Below are 19185 nucleotides of genomic sequence, written 5' to 3' on the forward strand. Positions count from 1 at the left end.
CTGTAAATTAAAAAAGTGTTGATTGATCTACATATTTGGTATTGTAGTTAAAAACTCATTAAATAGAAAATGCTGCATTTGCTTTGGATTTATTTATTAATCAAATAAATTCTATTTGCTGTTCCAGAAATAGCAGTATCAGTTCAGTTCACATAAAAAGAGATCCTTGTATGTTTTATATTTTATGGAATAATTTTACTTTTTACTAATAATTTAGTAATAATTTTTACTTTTTCCCCCCAAAAGAAAAATCCACTTACCACAGGATGTCATTTCATCCGTTCCATCTCCACAGTCATCCTCCCTGTCACACAGCCATGATGTTGGAATACACCGTCCATTCCCACAAGAAAACTGATTAACCTGACAAGTTCTTGCTGTCAAGACAAAACACTCCAAAAATACAAGGGAAATGGACTAGAACTGTTAGGTCTCCCTGTGGGTGCCTGATTTTAGAAGCTGCAGGGCTGGAGGGCACATCCTGGCCTGCTGCACCTTTCCCCTGCTCTGACTAAACATCATTCACCTCCTTTGATTTCACAGAAAACTGAGGTCATCTGCAGGGCTGTGTTCTACCTCTGCTGTGTGGAATTCTTAGTGGTTTCTTCCTCATAAAAGATCATGAAATTCTACATATAATTATGCAAAACTAGGTGGTGAGAAGAGCATTAATATACGCTAATGCTTGAAGTAAAGAAAAATCAGGGCATGAAAATGTCCACCAACTGGAATATTAGTAACTTGTATTCCATAACACGAACAATGATCTTGTGAAATTCATATTTACACAGGAAAATGGGAATTAGGCTGTGTGTGATGTGCCTGGCCTCACTGTTCTTAGAATCCTTGCCTTTGCAAATGCTTAACTGTAATCATGCATTAAAGGAATCAATGCATGTCTTTCTCCCGAAAAAATAAGGATCACTAAAGGAATTTGTGCTATGTAACTACAGAAATTACTTTGAAAGCTGATGAACAGTGAAATGCCACTAAAAAGCCAGCGTAGAAAACTGTCATTACGTATAATTTTGTTTATTTAAAATGTGAACCTATAATAGTGCCAGTAAAAGCAACACAGATTTTTACTCCAAATTTAAGCTTTTAGAGTTCACCTGGATGTTATTCTACACTTTAAAAAAATGGCTGATATGTCAAAAACCCCAGTAACTGAAAGAATATTTCTTCATTTGTTATTTTCAACTACCATTTTCCTTTTTCTTCATAGAAGTAGCCCAAAACAAAAAAGACGAATGAAAATTTAAAATATTTCAAAGAAGTAATTTTTAAAACATTAACAGTGTTTGCCACTGCAGGAATAAAGGGAAAAACAAGAATACAAAACTCAATCCATAGCCAACTGACACAGGGATTAAAATAAATGGTCTTCAAATTAGACTCTCACCCTACAAGCAAACAGTTGGATATCAAAGAGTATCAAGGCAATAAGACATCAGGGAATGTTTTAATATACGAGGGCTGTCTTTCACTGTACTTCAGTTCAAAACAGTCATCAGCTTATTGATGGCTGGCATTTTGCATATTTGAGGTCTAATGCTTGTTTAGTGTACTCAGACAACAAGCACTAAACATCATTTCCACACAAGCAGAGGGCAGATTGGGAATTCCATGATTTACTACAGTGGAATCAGTAAACAATCTTCATCTTGCTATTTCCTTAAAAACCCACTCTCCAGTTAATAACTCAGAGATGAAAAGAATTTCAAGGCACTGAGTGAAAATTGAATAATTATGCATAAAATAAATCAGCAAAAAATAAAATTTACTGGTGACATGGCACCCATCACAGCATGTTAATACACAAAATTATAACTGCCAAAAAAGATTTGTACCTCGAAGTTTGTACCTGAGCATTGCTTTGACAGTTGACCCAAATGGAGAGATTAAGAGCTGAATTACTTTGGAAAACACAGTCAAGCACATGGATTAAGTAAGATATAATTTGTATTCCAGCCTTGATGGCATCAAAATCTGAATTCATTTAAAACGTCAATAATCAGATTACAAGTAGCAGACTGGTTCAGCTCAGTTCAAATCAGTCCTGAACTATTTATGGAACTGAAGTTAGAAAACCTGTATGCACAACCAAGTAAAATTTTTACCTGCACAAGTTTTATTTGATTCGTCTTCGTTATTACCACAATCATTAGCTCCATCACAAAGCCACCTCTTGGGAATGCAGCGATTATTTTGGCACTTAAACTGATCATCAGGACAACTATGATTGACTGTGGAGAAAAAAAGAGAGGGTTTTTTTCCCTAAGAAAATAATCTGAGAAAAACAGCTGTGAAATCTGTGAAAAGAGCACATGAAATGGTATTCCCTGGTAATGAAGTTAGTGTGGTTGTCCTGTATATATAACTGCCATAACATAAAGATTGTTCAGCACACCAGTCAATTAGAAATATTGCAGTGCTTCATTCATAAATTAAGTAACATATAGTAAAGATGCCAATATGGAGATCCTCTTCTATTAAGTGATAAAAGGTAGCAGCATTTTATAGTGTTGCTATTTCCTTAAAGAAAGATGTCCTTGATCACATTTGAGCAGTGTTGATGAGGTTTGCAAACTGAAGTGCAAATAAACAAAGGAAAACACCGAAGGGAGCGGATGCAAACTGCTAAGTGCAGATCCAAAATATGATACCACAGTGAGCAGGGATTTGGGCAAGTCATAAAATGCTTCTAAAATGAGGCACATTATTGTCAATGGCCACATATAGATCTGCTGTTCACTCACCATGAAATTGTAGGTGTCAAAAAGTGAAATATGCAACACGGTGTAAAACTAACAAAAAAAAAAATCTGGTATTGAAGAGTGAACAAGTTATCTCTCAAACATGTTTTTGCTGGCTACCAATTCTCATGGAAAGGATGAAGCTGAATGCACAGAATTTATGTAAATACTATTGGCCTTCTCTTGCAACTGTAGTAGTGTTTATGTTCTGCCTCTGTCATGCTAATAACAACATCTATTATTAGCAGATCCTGCTCATCTCGATCTAGACAAGAACAGTAAACTGCACACGGTTTCAAACGCCGGCTTAAAAATAATCTCCAGCTATTTTTCACCTACTCAGCCATCCACAGTCTCTTTTTTAAAGTTTAACATACATCTGGAAACAAAGGGTATTTAAAATGAAAGGATGTCTTGCAGGCTTATCCTTGACATTTCAGTAGCTTTTATCTTTGACCTTTCTGCCTATTCTTCCAATTGCAGACAACACAGAGCGAGGGTGATATCAATAGCACATAAACCCTCTGTGAGTGGTTTGTGTGCAGGGTGTAGAAATACAGGAAGTAGAGATTAGTTAACAAACTGAGCAGAAAGCTGTCCCACATCTCATACTTCCAAAGCAACATACTTTGCAATGTGACTGAGAACAAAACTGGAAGCATCCAAGTAATAAAATCACAAGTTGAAGACTTTTTTTTTTTTTAATTTGACTTTAACACTTGACACAGATACTGCTTTAAATGGTAGTTAAGCTTTTGCTCATATATATTTAGCAACATGTGTGTATTCTACTCATAATTGCAAATATTTCAAACTCATAAAGAACTATTGGAGTTACCACGGCAACTGCTTAGCTCAATGTTATCACACTGCCCATGTAAACTATAGATCACATTCAGGTTTATGACCACATTATGATTTCATTTATATCTGTATAAATCCTCAGAGAATTATAAGCTTTGATCAATGAACTGGTCTTCCTTACACTAATTTAAAAGACAATCAAGTCAAATCTGCTGAAAGATTTTCCTTCTCACTGTCTTTATTAGTTGAACTCCTTAACTTAAGTGAAAGAAAGAGACCCCAGTATCAAAACAAAATTCAAAACTAGGAAAAATACTTCAAAAAATACTGTTGAAATCACGAATGACTACTACATGCAGCTATCAAAATACACAAATGCTGGGAAAACAAAAAAAAACCCCAACAAACAAACCCAAAACTGGTCATTTATTGAAATATTGAAAAAGGTCTAGGCATTACAGATGATCACAAGATCAGTTTGCATCAGCAGCATCAGGCCTGCGTGAAGCAGGCAAGACTTACTCAAGGATGAATAAAGCATCACCCTTCACAAACACATTCTCTCAGCCTAACCAGCTTCACAAAAGCCTCAGCAGAAATACACACATCCAGTTTTGGACATCCATCCCCGAGAATCACTTAGAAAAGAGCAATGAAATCAAAAGAAAACCTGACATAATCTACAAGGGGGAAAAAAAACCAAACAAACCAAAAAAACCCAATGAAAAACTAACAAAACCCAAGAACAGTTTAGAGTTGTTTGGTCTCGAAGAGATAAGAAAGAGACACTATGATAAGAGTTTTCAGACACAGAGAACAATAGTGCAGAGTAGAAGAGAGTTCATTTCTACAACTGATTGGGAGAAATAATGTACTTTTATTTCTGTAAAGGATGTTTGGTTTAGAGAAGTAAGCTAAGGACAGAATTAGAAAGCATTGAGACAAATAGAATAAGGGAAAGAATTCCCAGTGCTGCTACACTAATTTAATAGCAGGCTACTTAAGGACCTTCCAGAAATGACAGGTACATAATTGGTACGGTTTCTATTATTTTTCATTTCCACAGTGGAATTCCTGTGCAGCAAAAAAATACATCTGTTGTAAAACCGTAACTTCAAAGACAAAGTACATCTAATTTAGTATTGGAAGTGGTTTAGGGACTTGGGTTTTGGTTTTGCTGCAGGTTTGATTTTCTTGGTGGGGGGGATTTGGGGAGGGGAGTTGTTTGCTTTGTTTGTTGGTTTGGTTGTTTGTGGGGTTTTCTGGTTTTTGTTTTTGGTTTTTTGGGGAGTATTTTTTGGTGTGGTTTTTTTTTTGTTTGTTTGTTTTTTTTCTTTTTTTCCTGAGGATTTTTGTTGTTGTTGTTGTTTTTTGTTTTTTTTTTTTTAAGCAATGTATTATACAATTTCAGTAATTTTCATGGTTGGAAGGGACCTGCTGAGATCCCCTGATGTAATCCCCTGCCTGAGCAGGGCCAGATAGAGCAGGTTTCTCAGGACTGTGTCCACACAAGTTTTGAGCACCTCCACAGACAGAAACTCCACAACCAATTATGGGCAATCTACTGCAGTGTCTGACAGTAAAAAAACGTTATATTTCAGATGTTCGGATAAAATTAATGCTTTGCAGTTTGTCCCCATTACCTCTAGTCCTGCTAGTGGCACTGCCAAGAACAGCATGGCTCCCTTTTTCCATTCCCTCCCATCGAGTGTTATACTGTGACCCGTGCAAAAAATAGTGGAAAACAAAGCAAAACCCACCAATATTTAAAGAATCAGCAATGATGATGCCGACCCCAAAAGAGAACTGAAATGAGTGCACCAGTGAGATTTGAAAGGGCTACTGTTACTGTACGCAGGAAAAGGAGGAAATGAAAGATTTGCACGGATGGCTTAAGGGTGATCACTTTTGTTTGGCTGGCATTGTTCAGTCTGCAATCCCTGAAATGCAGCAGGAACTGTGGGTGAAAAGGCAAATGCATACGTACAGCAGATGTCAGAGTGCTCGTCGCTGCCGTCCAGGCAGTCGTCGTCGCCGTCGCAGCGCCAGCGCTCCTGGATGCAGCGCTTGTTGCTGCACTGGAACTGCTCAGCCTTGCACAGCTGGGGCATCACCTCTCCCTCTTTAACTGGGAAAAATATCCAACAAGCACATCTCTTTATCTGCTTGATAAATCCAGAGTGCAATGCTGCCCCTAGATAAATACATATCAATTCTTGTTCTTGCTATTAGGAACTTTTTTACGTAAGCTCGGCGTGTCTGAGGTAGTTCCACCTGCAGCCTGTAGTAGCACATGTATCTGAGTGCAGAGTTGAAGGAATGTACTACAAATAAATGGAAAACCTCTGAACAGAATGGCACTCAAACTGGTTTTTAAATTGCTGATTAGAGGATAGTGTAAAAATATCAGTTTAAAATATTGTAATACCTCATCAACAGCAAAAAGGAAATATTCTGAAAGTCATTGGCCAAAATCTGGAGCACACTTAGGGATAGAAAATGATTACTAAAAAAACTGATTCTTGTATCCAAGCAACAACTCAAACACCTGCATTATGCACTGGTACAGACTCGGCAGAGAAGAAAGGGTAAAATTCTGCTGGGGTAGAGTTAAGTAGCAAGCTACGAGCTTATTGATAAAGCCAGGCAGATGTATTTCCCAACATCAGGTTCAGAATGCTTCGTGTGTAAATGCCACACATCAGTCTATGTGTGAAGACCCTGTGAGGAATACCAGAGTCCTTGGAAAGAGCCAGGCAGTGAAGTGTGTTGGGAAAAAAGCAGGAACCCTGCCTCATTCCAATCTCAGTCTCTACCCTCTCTTCCTAATGTCTACATTCCATCTTTCCAGTAAGGAGTCCACCTTGCAGTAATTTCTGCTAAAAAACAAAAATAGCGATTTTTTTAACAACACTGATGGCTCTGCCTGCCATGGATTTGGGTCAAATCCAAGGTCATTCCAAGTTCCATAATGTTCATCATGTTATGAAATAATCCGTATGCTTTACTCATCTCTACTGAACTTATTGCTGGAGACTCATGTAAAATGTTACACACTTCAAGAAATAGATCAAAGAGACTTAAAAAAAAGAGAAAATTTTTAGAAAGTTACAGACACCAAGTCTAAACATTAAAAAAAACCAACCAAACCTGTAGTACCTGGCAAGTTATTATATTAACTGAAAAATCCCACCTTTTATTATACCACTTTTTATCATTGTTTCAATGAAGATATCTAAAAAAAAGAACACAGATAGCAATATTTGCACACTCTGTGGCAGAACCTATTATATATAAATACATCTACTTGACATGTTTTATGAACAGTTTCATCATGCAGGTTTCAATGTCAGATTTCCGTTTAAAATACTAAGTCAGTAAAATAATCTGAAAACTGTTCATATATATTTAATTTAATATTTATATGGATTAATTTCTGATATTTTAGAAGAGTTCAGTGTACTATTTGGGTGCTTTATCGTATCAGATATGCTGAAATATTTTTCAACACATTTTATCCTTGAATAGTGTTTTGATATCCTGTTTTCTCTGGAAAATATTTTGTATTCTGCAAACTGTCTTTAACTAGAATCTTTATTCAAGTAAATTTCTTTGTCTTATAGAACCTCTAGGAGGCCACACTTTCTGGTTTTATTTTCAGGTCTGACTCGATCCCTTAACAGCAGCATCAACTCAGATATTCTCTAAGAATCTTACTCATGCAGGTTGTACTGTTTTCTTCCAAAAGCTGATTATCAGCACAGGCACAAACTCTGCCTCCAGGAATGGCCAAACAAAGAGTGCTGCAGCCTCCATTATTAACACGACAGGCATTATCACCTGGGAAAAGAAATAAAAAGCAACTTTAAAACTAACAGCCATGCTAGGACTAAACAATAGGGTTTTGGGGAGGGTTTTTAGTTGTTTTTTCTTTTTTCTTTAGGAACATAAACAGATGAAGAATTTTTTGCAATTATTTTCCTTTTGTTTTAGGAGCACATTATTCTCATAGTTTAGTTATGGTGGGTTATAATAGTTAAACATATTTAGTTACAGGTTGCAATATTCTATAATAATAATAAAACCCGACAAAAAACCTGCACCATCAGCTCACAGCATTCTACCTTCCTGTTTTATGAGGGGAACAAATACTGAACATATTTGGCACAGCTACATGCACATAGTGGCTTCAAGGAATCAAAGAGTACATAAAGGAATGTTCTGAAGCTAATTGGCATCTGTACACGTTAAAACAATGTGGCTACAAATGCAGATTAAGAAAAAGGAGAAAGGAAACAAATTAAAAGTACAAAAAGATCTATAACAGATAGAATACAGACAAATATTCCACTACTCCTTTCTGAACACATCTGCCAGTGCTCTGCTTTGTTTTTCACATTATTGTTGCTTCCCCAAAGCAGTTCCCATGAAGACACTCACAGCTGTTAGGGGTTTTAACCATCTACCAAGGGCTGCTGCATCCTCTCCACCTCATTCCTGAGGCAACCAGACTTAAAGTCACTGAGAGCCCACAAATGTCACAATTTCTGTTTGTGTCACTTCGGTCATGACCTAATTGCTTAGATCTGCACTGCTGAGGACACCCAGCCTCTTGTGAGCAAAGCTCTGCTGATTCCAGGTGCTGGGGAGAAGCAATAATGACCAAGCAAGCTGTAAAACTTCATAGCTGCTGAACCTTTAAATTAAAACTACTTTTTTTTTTTCATCTTCCTGTCCTAGTAAAAAGCAGTTCCTCCTTTTAAAGGTGTACAAAACATTCATCAGCTTCCTGGGCTAAAACAGACACCACACAATTCCCTCTCCTCAAAGATCCTCACTTCACTTTTAATGGAAAATATAATATTAAGTTTTCATCGAGCTATAAACATGGATATTAAACTGTCCTGTCAGAGCCATTCCTGCATGTGAAGGGAAATCTCTTCAAGTTATCAAATGAACATCAGATAATGAGCAAATAATTCAAGATTTTGAAAATTTTTAAATTTTAAGATATACATTGATACATCTTACAATACAGACCTTGAGCAGTGCTTAATAACCTCTTCCTATACTTTTTCTGATCCACCATACACAACACTTCTCAGAAGAAAATGTGTAAACCGTCCATTAAGATGCCACTGAACTTTTAAACTGATTTGTTTTAAATGTTTAAATGCAAAATGTTTAATAGAGAATGATGTGAAAGGCCACTGTGGTACTTGTACTTTCACTGGATAGGGTGTGAGTGAGATGGGAAAAACACATAAACAGGAAAAACAGGAATTCTCTGTAAAGTCTGAGGGCTTGATAACAATTTTAGACAGAGCTTAGACTGGACACTTAATACACATTATTCTGCTGATGTCAAGTCTGAGACTGTAACCTAAACCATTACAAAAATCAACTATTAGGTCTCTGCTCACCAAAACCGAAATAATATGAGCAAAACATCAGAAATGTAAGAAATGTATTTGAGTCTAAATTTTGGAAAACCTTAAGTAAAACACAGCCTCTGAAAAAAGTAGCCTTGAAAGTCTCTCCATCTTTACAGGGCCATCATTGTAAAAATACAGGATGGCAGTAACACAAAGATTTAAAAAGTTCTCAGAAGCTGATGAAATAAACAAACCAAAATAAAATCTTCAAAAGTGACTCCAATATTATATAGCAAAAATCGAAACATTTGCAGTGATTTAATTAAAGAATGTACATGTGTTTGTCAGCTCACTAAAATAGAATAAGCCTACAGAATAAAAGACTATTTCAGACAAATATAGAAAACACATTGAAAAGCCATGATGATTCTGAAGCCCAATGCAAGCTTAACATAAGTAACATCAAAAATTAAATCACTAGATCAAAGTCAGCTGGTCCATTGTGAAGATGAAAAGTTCCTACTTAACCTCATAATTGGGATGACAAACTCCTGCACAGTGGGTTATGTGCAAGTAAAGTGATAAAAGAGCGGATAATGACAAGGAAAATAGAAGTACCAAGAGTTAAAGCAAAAAGATCCAAGATAAAAAGGTTTATAAAGTGCAGTCTTCAACCTGAAGGTGCAGTGAGACTTTCAGTCCCATCAGTCTTGCTGAAGGGACTCCTAGGCTGAAATGACTCCCAAAACACAGTTCAAACAGGTTAAGCCTCTTTATTGAATAAGCTGTAGAACCTGTAAAGCTATCAGGTACTTGGGAAATTAAATTTCCTCGACTACAGTTCATAACAGCTATTTTATATGGGTGTTCTTAAAATAGTCCCAAAATTTTAAAATATTTTCAAAGCTATTATCATATTTTTCATATTTTGACAGCTTTTAAAAGCAGCTGCTGCCCTGTCGGTTGCATGTGATTAAATTAGGCCAATTCCATTTTAATTAGCTGAAAAATTATTCCAGAGCTAAACCAACAATGTAATTGCATCTCAGTCATCATTCTCAGAAAAAAAAAAATGATGGCAACCATGCACATTTGTTCAATCTTCTCAGTTAATAGATACACTGAAGTATTTATCACATTTGTACCTTCTTAATAACCTAACCTCAAGTACTGTTAAATTGTGTAAGCCCACTCTTAGGATCATCCTCCACACATGAAGAGCAGCAGCCTGGTGCTCAAGCTCTTCTTTGCAGCCTGAGGAGTTAAAACATTAGATGAATTCAAAAGAGGCTACTTTAACTGCTGTAAATGCACTTACTCAAGAATTATTCACATGTAAGTATCAATCCAGCCTTTCAATGCAGTGGAAATACCTGCAGGCCTTGGCAGGGTCATACTCTGAGTGTAAATCCAACTCCTATGATTACTGTGCTTCACCTTCCCATTTTTTAGGGATTCCTAATGTGTTGATTTTCTCTTTTATTGTTTCTTCTTTACTTTTGTTTTGTGAGTTCTTTTACTCAGAGTTTGGATTAAAAGGCAGAAGACCCTAGGTTGCTCTTCTGACTCAGATGCTTATTTATCTATAGCACAGCTGCACGGGATGTGCCTCTTAGTTAACAAGGTGGAAAATGGCCATGAGTTCCAAATTCCAAGGCCTTTTAAGGTCCAAAACACCCAATTATGGAATGCCAAGTAATTTGTTTTTGCTTTTAATCCAATAACTAACTATTCATGATCCGCACTGCGGGTTTTTTTGACCCAATAGCAGAACAGCCAGATTTGTGAAGGAGAAAAGAAGAACAAACCCACACCCCAAATCCTCCGTATTGTTACATATATCCCAGAAACCTAAATTTTCTAAATCCAGGGTTCCAACACTAATGCACAGAGACCCAAAGACTAAGCACAAGAAAGGAAGGTGAATTCTAATCTCTGAAAGCAAGGCAAAAAAAAAAAAGATTTCTTCACAAGAGGATCATGCCTCATGAGAGAGAGACAATGAAAAACACCTCTCCTTGAGGAGATCTCAAAAGCTTAACGTTGCTACCCAAAGCACAAAGCAAAGCAGGATTGGCACAGGATCCTGGAAAAGCCCCCCTGGTAAAAATGCCAGTCTGAATTGAACTATGCCTACATGAAATGACACAGTTTCTGCCTGTGTAGACAGTGACAATACCAGAAGCATCAAAGCAGTCACCTCAAAATATCACAGCCGAAAGTTTCTGAGGTTTGTGCATGTAATCTTTAATATACAACTCATCTATAAAGTGGTTTGCCATGGTTTTCTCTGTATCACAGTTCAGCCTTGAGCCTACTCTTTTAGAAGAAAAACATGCACACAAACACACAAACAGTTTCTTTAAAATAAATTTTTATGCTCCTTTGGGAACAATGGCAGGATCAACCTCACTGAGCATGACAAAAAGGGAAGTTCCTAAAGGCTGCAGTTAGCTTGCAAAATTCCAATTCCAATTTCAAAGAATATATTAACGAGCCAAATTCTTTTAGCTCATTCAGCAAAACTGCTCAAGAGGCACTCCCTCTGGTGTCAGCTCACTTGGAAACTAACAGAAACTGCATTAAATGTCCCTTCTTTTCAAAAAAGCAAGGAAGATTCTAAATACTGAATAAAGCAACTAAGTACTAAGTATTGAAGCAAACGCTGCATCTTCTGTTTGCAGAAAAAACAATCTGAAATTTAGCCACCTTGAGGGTAGAATTGGGACCAGATTTTGCCTTAAAAACACCAACCAAGCAAAATCCACAATAAATCCAAGAAAAATACCCAAATGATACTTTTACATGTCTTTGAAATTAAGAGAGAGTCCCTGAAAAGCATCTTTGATAAGAAGAACGCTGTTGCAGCAACCCTGACATTGCACAGTGCTACATATACTAGCTAGCTTTAGGTAGAGGAAATTTAGATGCTACAGTATCAGAAAAGAGAAACTTGTAACAGTAAAAAAATAATCTTTAACAGTATTTTAGCTATACTAATTCCTGACGCTCATTTTCATGTTTGGTGGCAGGCATTAACCAGAAATCCGTTTTCACTGAAGCGAGGAAATACTCAACAACTCATAGGAATGCTGTAAGTACTAAATGGAATGCAAAGTTTTCTTCAGTAAAACACATTTTTAACTTTACCTGTACGGTAGCACTTGTATTTTCTAAATTCCATCTATGGAAACCTATGGCTTTTATCTCATTTCTCTACTGATACAAGTAGCAACAGCTATGGATTTTTCCACTACTCTCAAAGAACTAATTTTATTCTGTGCAACATACAGTGTTGATGTAGACCAAGATGAGGGAGAAAATTTAAAAAAAGGAAAACACAGGCAGAATCTATGATCTCATTTAAGAGAAGGTAAATGTAATAATATATTTTATATCTTTGAGCCAATGAACATATGCTACCCACTATAATTGATACTTGCACAGCATTTCTTGGTCACACAAGGAAAAAGGGCAATAAAGGCAGTGTGAATGCACAGAAGGAATTCAGACAGGAATAACGCTATGATTCACTTTTCAGTACTTACAAGAGGCTCAATTCCTATACCAATGGACTGAAATGTTGGAGAATATCTTTCTCATGCCACAACCCATATTTGTTTTTCTATTTTTGTTCATCCAGTCACCTCAAAATACTTGGAGACTGTAAGGGAAAATGTCCTTTTATAACAGACCTCTGGAGAAACTGCATCAGTACCTTGCTGTTTGCGGGGATCATAAATCTGGAGCCCAAACAAAGGTGGCCTCTCACTTCTCAACAATGTCACATTCCTTGTTACCAGATCCAACTGGAAAATCGACCCATTCATGTAATCTGTCCAGTATATGTAATTTCCATGATGTGACAGTCCAAAAGGATGATTCAAATCTTTTCCATTGTAGACTACCTGCAATTAATTAGTGGTAGGTGAGCATCAGCAATGTTAAAAGAATTATTAATTTTTCCGAGAAGGTAAAACAGGAAACAGGAAAACTGAGATAATTACTGTTCCAAACATAACAATCTATTGCAATAAAATTAAATAAAGAGTGCAAAGCCCTACTGTGCAGCATTATCAATATCTAACTTCAAAAAACTTCATATAAATTCACTTTAAGCGGCCCCCATCAGATAACACAGGAACAGGGTGCCCAGGGAAGTGGTGGAGTCACTAACCCTGGGAGGATTTGAAAGACATGGATGTGGGCTTTAGGGTCTTGGTAAGTGGTGAACTCGGCAGTGCTGCATTAAGGGCTGGACCTGAAGATCTTAAGGCTTTTCCCAATATAAATAATTCTATGATCCTGTGATTCTGTCCCAGAAACTGCAGTTTGGAATGACTGGTCTCCTTCTTCTGGCTGGGATCCTTGCTTGAACCAAGAGCCCTTTCCTACCTCACCTCAAGAGAGAAGGAAGCAGTTCCTCAGATGCCCTACCTTGTCTGTTTATAGACACAAACCCAAGAGAATACGGAGATAAAGACAACTAAAATACTACTTTGAGGTGATTGACAAACATCATCCTCTTTTGCCCTTCAAATTTTCTTTTTGGACTTGGAATTCTTATAGTCAAAACTCCTCAATGAACAGCTTTTGATCCAAATTAATCAATCAGTCAATAATCTGACAGCTATTGGTGGAATTAAGTACCTCCCCGTCCCCAGAATCTTCACTGTTCTGACACAGAAATAAAGATGTGATTGATCCAGTTAAATTTTGACCGAAATATCCCATATTTAAATACAAATGATTAAGCATCAAAAGCAACTATCTTCTAGTTATTTTTGGCTACATACATTTATTCAAATAGTCATGTAGTTTTTCAATATCCCAGAATTAAAAAAAAAAATAAATAAAAAAAAAAATTCTGTGACACACTTCAAAATAAAACCTGTAAAGACAGGTGCTTCTTGTTATTCACCACCTACTAATTTTATGAAGCAGATGGTAAAACTTGCCCAAATTATCAGACTCCAGTCTAAGCTTTAACCGTTTTCAAGTGTCTTATTCTGTGCTTGTTGCGTCTGCAAACCCACACAGAATGTCTGCACAGACTTGTATCTAGCTAGTACAGGCATTAGCAACAACTAAAGCAATCTCTCTCCATCTTTGACAGCATTTGTTGAGTGCTGCCCCTCTGAATATTACCACAAATGCTCAAAAGAGGCACAGAAATTGATCAAAACCAGCTCGTCCAGTGAAGTTCAAAGAAAAGCCTCCTTCTAGCAAAGCCAAAAAAGAAAGGGTTTTTCTACTGAAAAACTCTTTGCAGCTTAATGCCTCAATCAAAATATAACTCATGGCCACATGAGAAAAAAATAGATTTAAAAAAAAAAAAAATCAGGTTTGGTGTCACTTAGTACAGAGGAACATCTTAAGCTGTGTTTCAGTCTCTCATTCAAGACTGCCACCATCATTCCGACAGAGCTGACGCCGGACACGTGGCAGGGCTGCGCAGACTTTAAAACCCTTGAGAAGTATTTTTAATGCAACACAATAAAATCTGGAGAAAGAACATGACTGTGGCAAACCAGCAGCATTTCTCTTTTACCTTTCTGTCAGTCCCATTCAAATAGATCCTTTCAATGTGATCATAATAGGCATCACACCAGTACAGCACATTGGCACGGTAGTCCAGAGTTAAACCATTTGGCCAGAGCATCTTTGATGTAACAAAAACCTGCCGGCTGTAGCCATCCATCCAGGCCTTCTCAATCCTCCCCACGCTGTCATCTATCTCATCTTCCTCCCAGTCTGTCCAGTACATCCATCTAGGGAATTACAAAAAGGAGTGTTCAGATCCCATTTTAATCAGGTGAATTACACCGGAGGCTTTTCGCAACAGCTCATCTAAGCCAGAGCAATTTTGACTTTTGCGTGTTGCTTTCCATTGCTGTTTCTACAACTGTGTTACCTTCCCTGATGCTGCTGAAGTGACACTTCTAGTACTTTGCTCATACTGGGATCAATTACATGGATACAAGATGGACCAATAGACAAGAAAAGTGAAAGAATTCAGACCTTATTAAATCCCACCAGAATTATGGGGTTTCTTTGTTTGCTTTTTTTTAAACCATCAATTGTATTCACTTCATCACAAACTTCAAATTTTTTCAGTGAGCTGGTTCTGGCCAGGTCTAATTTGCCTTTATGACGTAATTCTCACTTTTATTGCACCTAATTCTACCAAAGAAGTTGCAACACAGTAATTATCTGCACTCTGGTTCTAGAGCTAAAGCATAACCTTGACGTTCTGTGAACTTCAGGGGCTACATGAAAGCAGCTAAATTATACAGAAAACTCTTACGAGTACTTTGTCCATCACAAAAATGTTTAGAAATAGTTGCTGTGAAAATTAGTTGAAAAATAGCCAGTAGGCATATTTTAGTAGCCAATTTTAGCATAGTTTTATAGCTTATAGTACAGCAAAATAGATTAAAAAAAAAAAAAAAACAAACAAAAAAACCACAACAAAGTGTGAAAGAAAGGCACCAATACTACTTTGGAAAAGTTAAAAAAAATGATATTAACTCCTCTAAAAGTATTGGCTCAGAGGAATTCTATGAGCCATTCTCTACTGGACACTACAGAATAAACCTTGATTTTCCTTATTAAATTTTTCTGATTATCATATTCTATTATAGAATTTGCCCATGAAAACTGTGATTTCAACCATTTAAATAACACAACTTCAACTTGTACAAAAGCAGAGGGCAAAAAATATGCTAAGAAACACCACTTTTTTTTTTTTTTTAACCCTTTTTTTACATAAGGAAAATGAGTTAATGGGAAGAAATACATAGAAACCTGTATGCAATCTGTGAATCATCTCAGGTTGTATCACATACACTCACATTATTCATAAATGAAAATGTTTGCCAGACAGCAGATGCTTACTTTTAGTCAAACATAGCATTTCAATTAACAAGCATTAAAGAGAGGAAAAACATCATGCCAATCTTAAATGGATCCTATTTATTAAAGTTATCATGATTTAATTGCTATTGATGTACCTCACATTTTATTTCACAAGATTTATCTTTCTGAAATAACTTCTCTGATCCTAAACCATTTACCTGACCTGTACTTTAAAGAATAAAGTCCTGACATTTAAATACTGAATTTACAAGGGAATAATACACTGAAGTGAAAAATTATTTTATTATCACACCTGTGTAAATTATGTCAAATCTACTGGTCAAAAAAAATATATTCAAATGCACTTTTATATATAAGCATAATTTGAGATTTATGAGAAACTGGAAAAAAAAATTGCACACCATTACACAGGTTTGCAGATATGCAAATGCAGCTTTTTTGTTTCTTTTTCATTTCTCTCAAATCACCCACTAGAAGGTTGTTTTGGGTTCTTTTAATGTTTTTGTAAATATGTGCAAAGAACATCAGTCAATTTTTGATCCATGAGCCTTACAAACTCCGTTGCATGTTTGACTCCAACAGCACCGGGTTTAATCACAGAATGATAAACCCTGCACATGCCCCGAGGCTCAGGCAGATGCAGGTCAATATGGCACTTATTTTATTGGGAGACAAAATATGTTTTACAAATATTTACATGACTTCTCAACAGCAATTTCTAAGCTTTTCTCCATCAACTCTTTGTCTGTACTTATTTTAGTTATCCTGTCAAAAGCTAAAACGTGCTCACAGTGACAGACATTTAAGTCAATGTGCTTTAATTGTATCTCAAAATGCAGTTAATGCTCCAACACCGGTTAAATCAAGACTAAAATTTTGGAAACACAATTAAAAAGCTATAATAAATGTGGTCCCTCAGGAAGAGCTTCCATGAGAAGTATAATCATGAAGGACACACTATTTTATTGGAGAAGTGTTTTATATAATGGCCCTTTCCAGGCAATACATCTTCATACACTGTTTCCTGTGCCATGCACTTACTGAGCCGGAAAATTTAACAAAGTAATTGCAGGTGTGGTTATGGTTCATGGTCTGATTTTATGCCCTCACTATCTGACCTTAATGAATTGTAGCCTTTCCACAGTCACTTCCCCTCCTCAAAGGACAGGCTCAAAAGGGAAAACCTGATAGTGTAAATATTTTCTATAATAGGAAAATAGCAATCAACCCAGCCACACTAAAACTACCCACCTACATCATTCTTCAGTGACAATTCCCTGAACAAATCTAACACTGATTTTTTAAGTAAACCACCATTATTCCACAGTAATATAAAGTGATGTTTTGTTTTGTTTTTTTATTTTGCAGCCTATCAATATTAATTAATGCTAATAAGTAATGAAGAGTACTGTCTCAGTTTTGTAAATTAATGTGTACAAGGATAGGGTCATAATTATCTCCAGAAAATGAGACTTAGAGAGAGAAATAATTTACAGGAGAGCATCTTAAAATTCCCCTAATATTAAAAATTCATACAGGACTTACACCTTCAATTTATTTGAGAAAAAGGTGACTCACACTCAGATTAACAGGACAGACATTCAACAGTGACAGGCATACAGATTCTTCTGAAGGCCTCAGGGCAAGAATGCTGGACAGGAATCACAGATATTACAGACTCCTGAAGAGTTGCAGACTGCTACATGACTCTCCAAACCTCATCCTGAGCAAAGTCAATCCTGTATTTATGCTACAAAGACCATCATTACAGAAGAAACAGTTTGCTTCATACCCATTGACAGGATCGACAACAATTCCTCTCGGGTGGGACATGTCTCCCTCTAATAAAGTTTTCCTACTCTGAGCAGCTTTCTCCAGTCTGGCAACAGCAATTGTTTTCCTGTGGCCATCATTGGTCCAATAAAGATTATTTCCAATCCAGTCCACTGCTATGCCTTCCACATTATCAAGATCTGTTGAAAGAGAGAGGAGAGTAGTAAGAGATTAATACTATTTATGTTCTATATTTACTTATGTTCACTATTTATTATGTGATATCCACGCTGTATTTTTAAAATTGCTTTTTTCCCTTATCTACTAAAGGTCCAAAGCATATTACAGATATTTGGTACCCACCAAATGTATCAACTAAACCTCGTTCACTTAAGAAACTAGACCAAAGTTTTGTAAATCAATCACAGGTGTAGAGATGACAATATGTCCTGTGAGACACAATATGAGAAAGTTATGTGGGGGGAAAAAAAAAAGTGGCACATGCAAAGGTCTTGCAAAATGTGTTTTAACATTTTTATCCATATTTCTGATACACTTGCACTTTTAGGGAATGAATTTATCTTGTGATCTAAGAAGCTTGGGGAAGCAAAGGTGTCAGAATGAGCTCTCCAGGACATGAAACAACAGAATGATGACATTTCTAACCCAGCAACCACCTGGTCTGACAAAAATCACCCAAAGCACAAAACTACTGTGGGTCAGGCAGTGTCTGAGAGCAGTGCTAGCAGCTCAGCCAGCTTCCCCAGGCTGATGGACACTGCCAGTTTCATTTTTTATCTCTCAGTGCCTTTGCTACATTCTTTTGAAAAGACAATGTCAGAGGGAGCTGAAAGTTCCTGCAAGTGGAGAGTGGCCTTTGATCTTGGAGTGGTCAAGTATGCTGAGAAAAGTGCTAAGAATGGAAGGGAAAAGAAAAGAGAATTTCACCAAGGACTTGGAGCCCAAGGCTCAGGGAAAAACTGCTGCACAGAACAGGCAACACAGAAAACCTGAGCTGTGAAAGAAACGTCCTTTAGAGCTCTGAGGGGCCTCAGCAGATTTTGCTCAAGTCAAGAAAACAGTGACATGAGTAAAATCAAGCTTGAGGACAAGGAGTGATTTGTTCAAAACTCAGTTTATTTTTATCCTGTCTAACCAAGGTAATTTGGGCTAAACATAGTTTCTACACTAATAAGATCAGATTTTGATACTAAGGTCACCTTTTTAGAGAAAATATTTTCCTTTTCTTTTTCTTCTTTGGGAGTCAAACCAGTCCAAATATGGGCTGTATTGGTATCAGCAGCAAAACTGTTAGATCAGAATGCTGATCCTAAAATTTACAAGACTATTGCTCCACATCTATTCAACTTCACATAATAGCCACTGTCTCTGACCTGCCTTGCCTTCTGCAGGAATTTTGGGGGAAATGTATTTCTAAACTAAATACAATCTAAGTCAAAAAAAGTCACAGTAACTAAGTACTATCTATATAAGAAAGTTTTAAAAATAAAGGAGAATTCTACAGCACAACCCTATAGAGATAATTTTCATTGTTTTTGTGGAGTTATGATTTCAAGTTCACTTTTATAGCACTATCT

At 36.6% G+C, this 19185-nt stretch overlaps 1 protein-coding gene across 1 annotated transcript in view; it reads right to left on the reverse strand.

The window, feature by feature from the left end:
• Window positions 1-19185, reverse strand: part of LRP1B (LDL receptor related protein 1B) — a 515105-nt gene that overhangs the window by 206245 nt on the left and 289675 nt on the right. The window contains exons 12-18 of the mRNA XM_069021267.1: window positions 17607-17787; window positions 14487-14706; window positions 12654-12843; window positions 7278-7400; window positions 5548-5688; window positions 2121-2246; window positions 261-377 (exon numbers count right to left, since the gene is read on the reverse strand). Of these exons, the coding sequence (XP_068877368.1) occupies window positions 261-377; window positions 2121-2246; window positions 5548-5688; window positions 7278-7400; window positions 12654-12843; window positions 14487-14706; window positions 17607-17787 (1098 nt within the window). The remainder of the gene's footprint in view (window positions 1-260; window positions 378-2120; window positions 2247-5547; window positions 5689-7277; window positions 7401-12653; window positions 12844-14486; window positions 14707-17606; window positions 17788-19185) is intronic.

Source organism: Aphelocoma coerulescens, chromosome 7, assembly GCF_041296385.1.
Source record: "Aphelocoma coerulescens isolate FSJ_1873_10779 chromosome 7, UR_Acoe_1.0, whole genome shotgun sequence".
In the NCBI taxonomy this organism is placed as follows: Eukaryota; Metazoa; Chordata; class Aves; order Passeriformes; family Corvidae; genus Aphelocoma; species Aphelocoma coerulescens.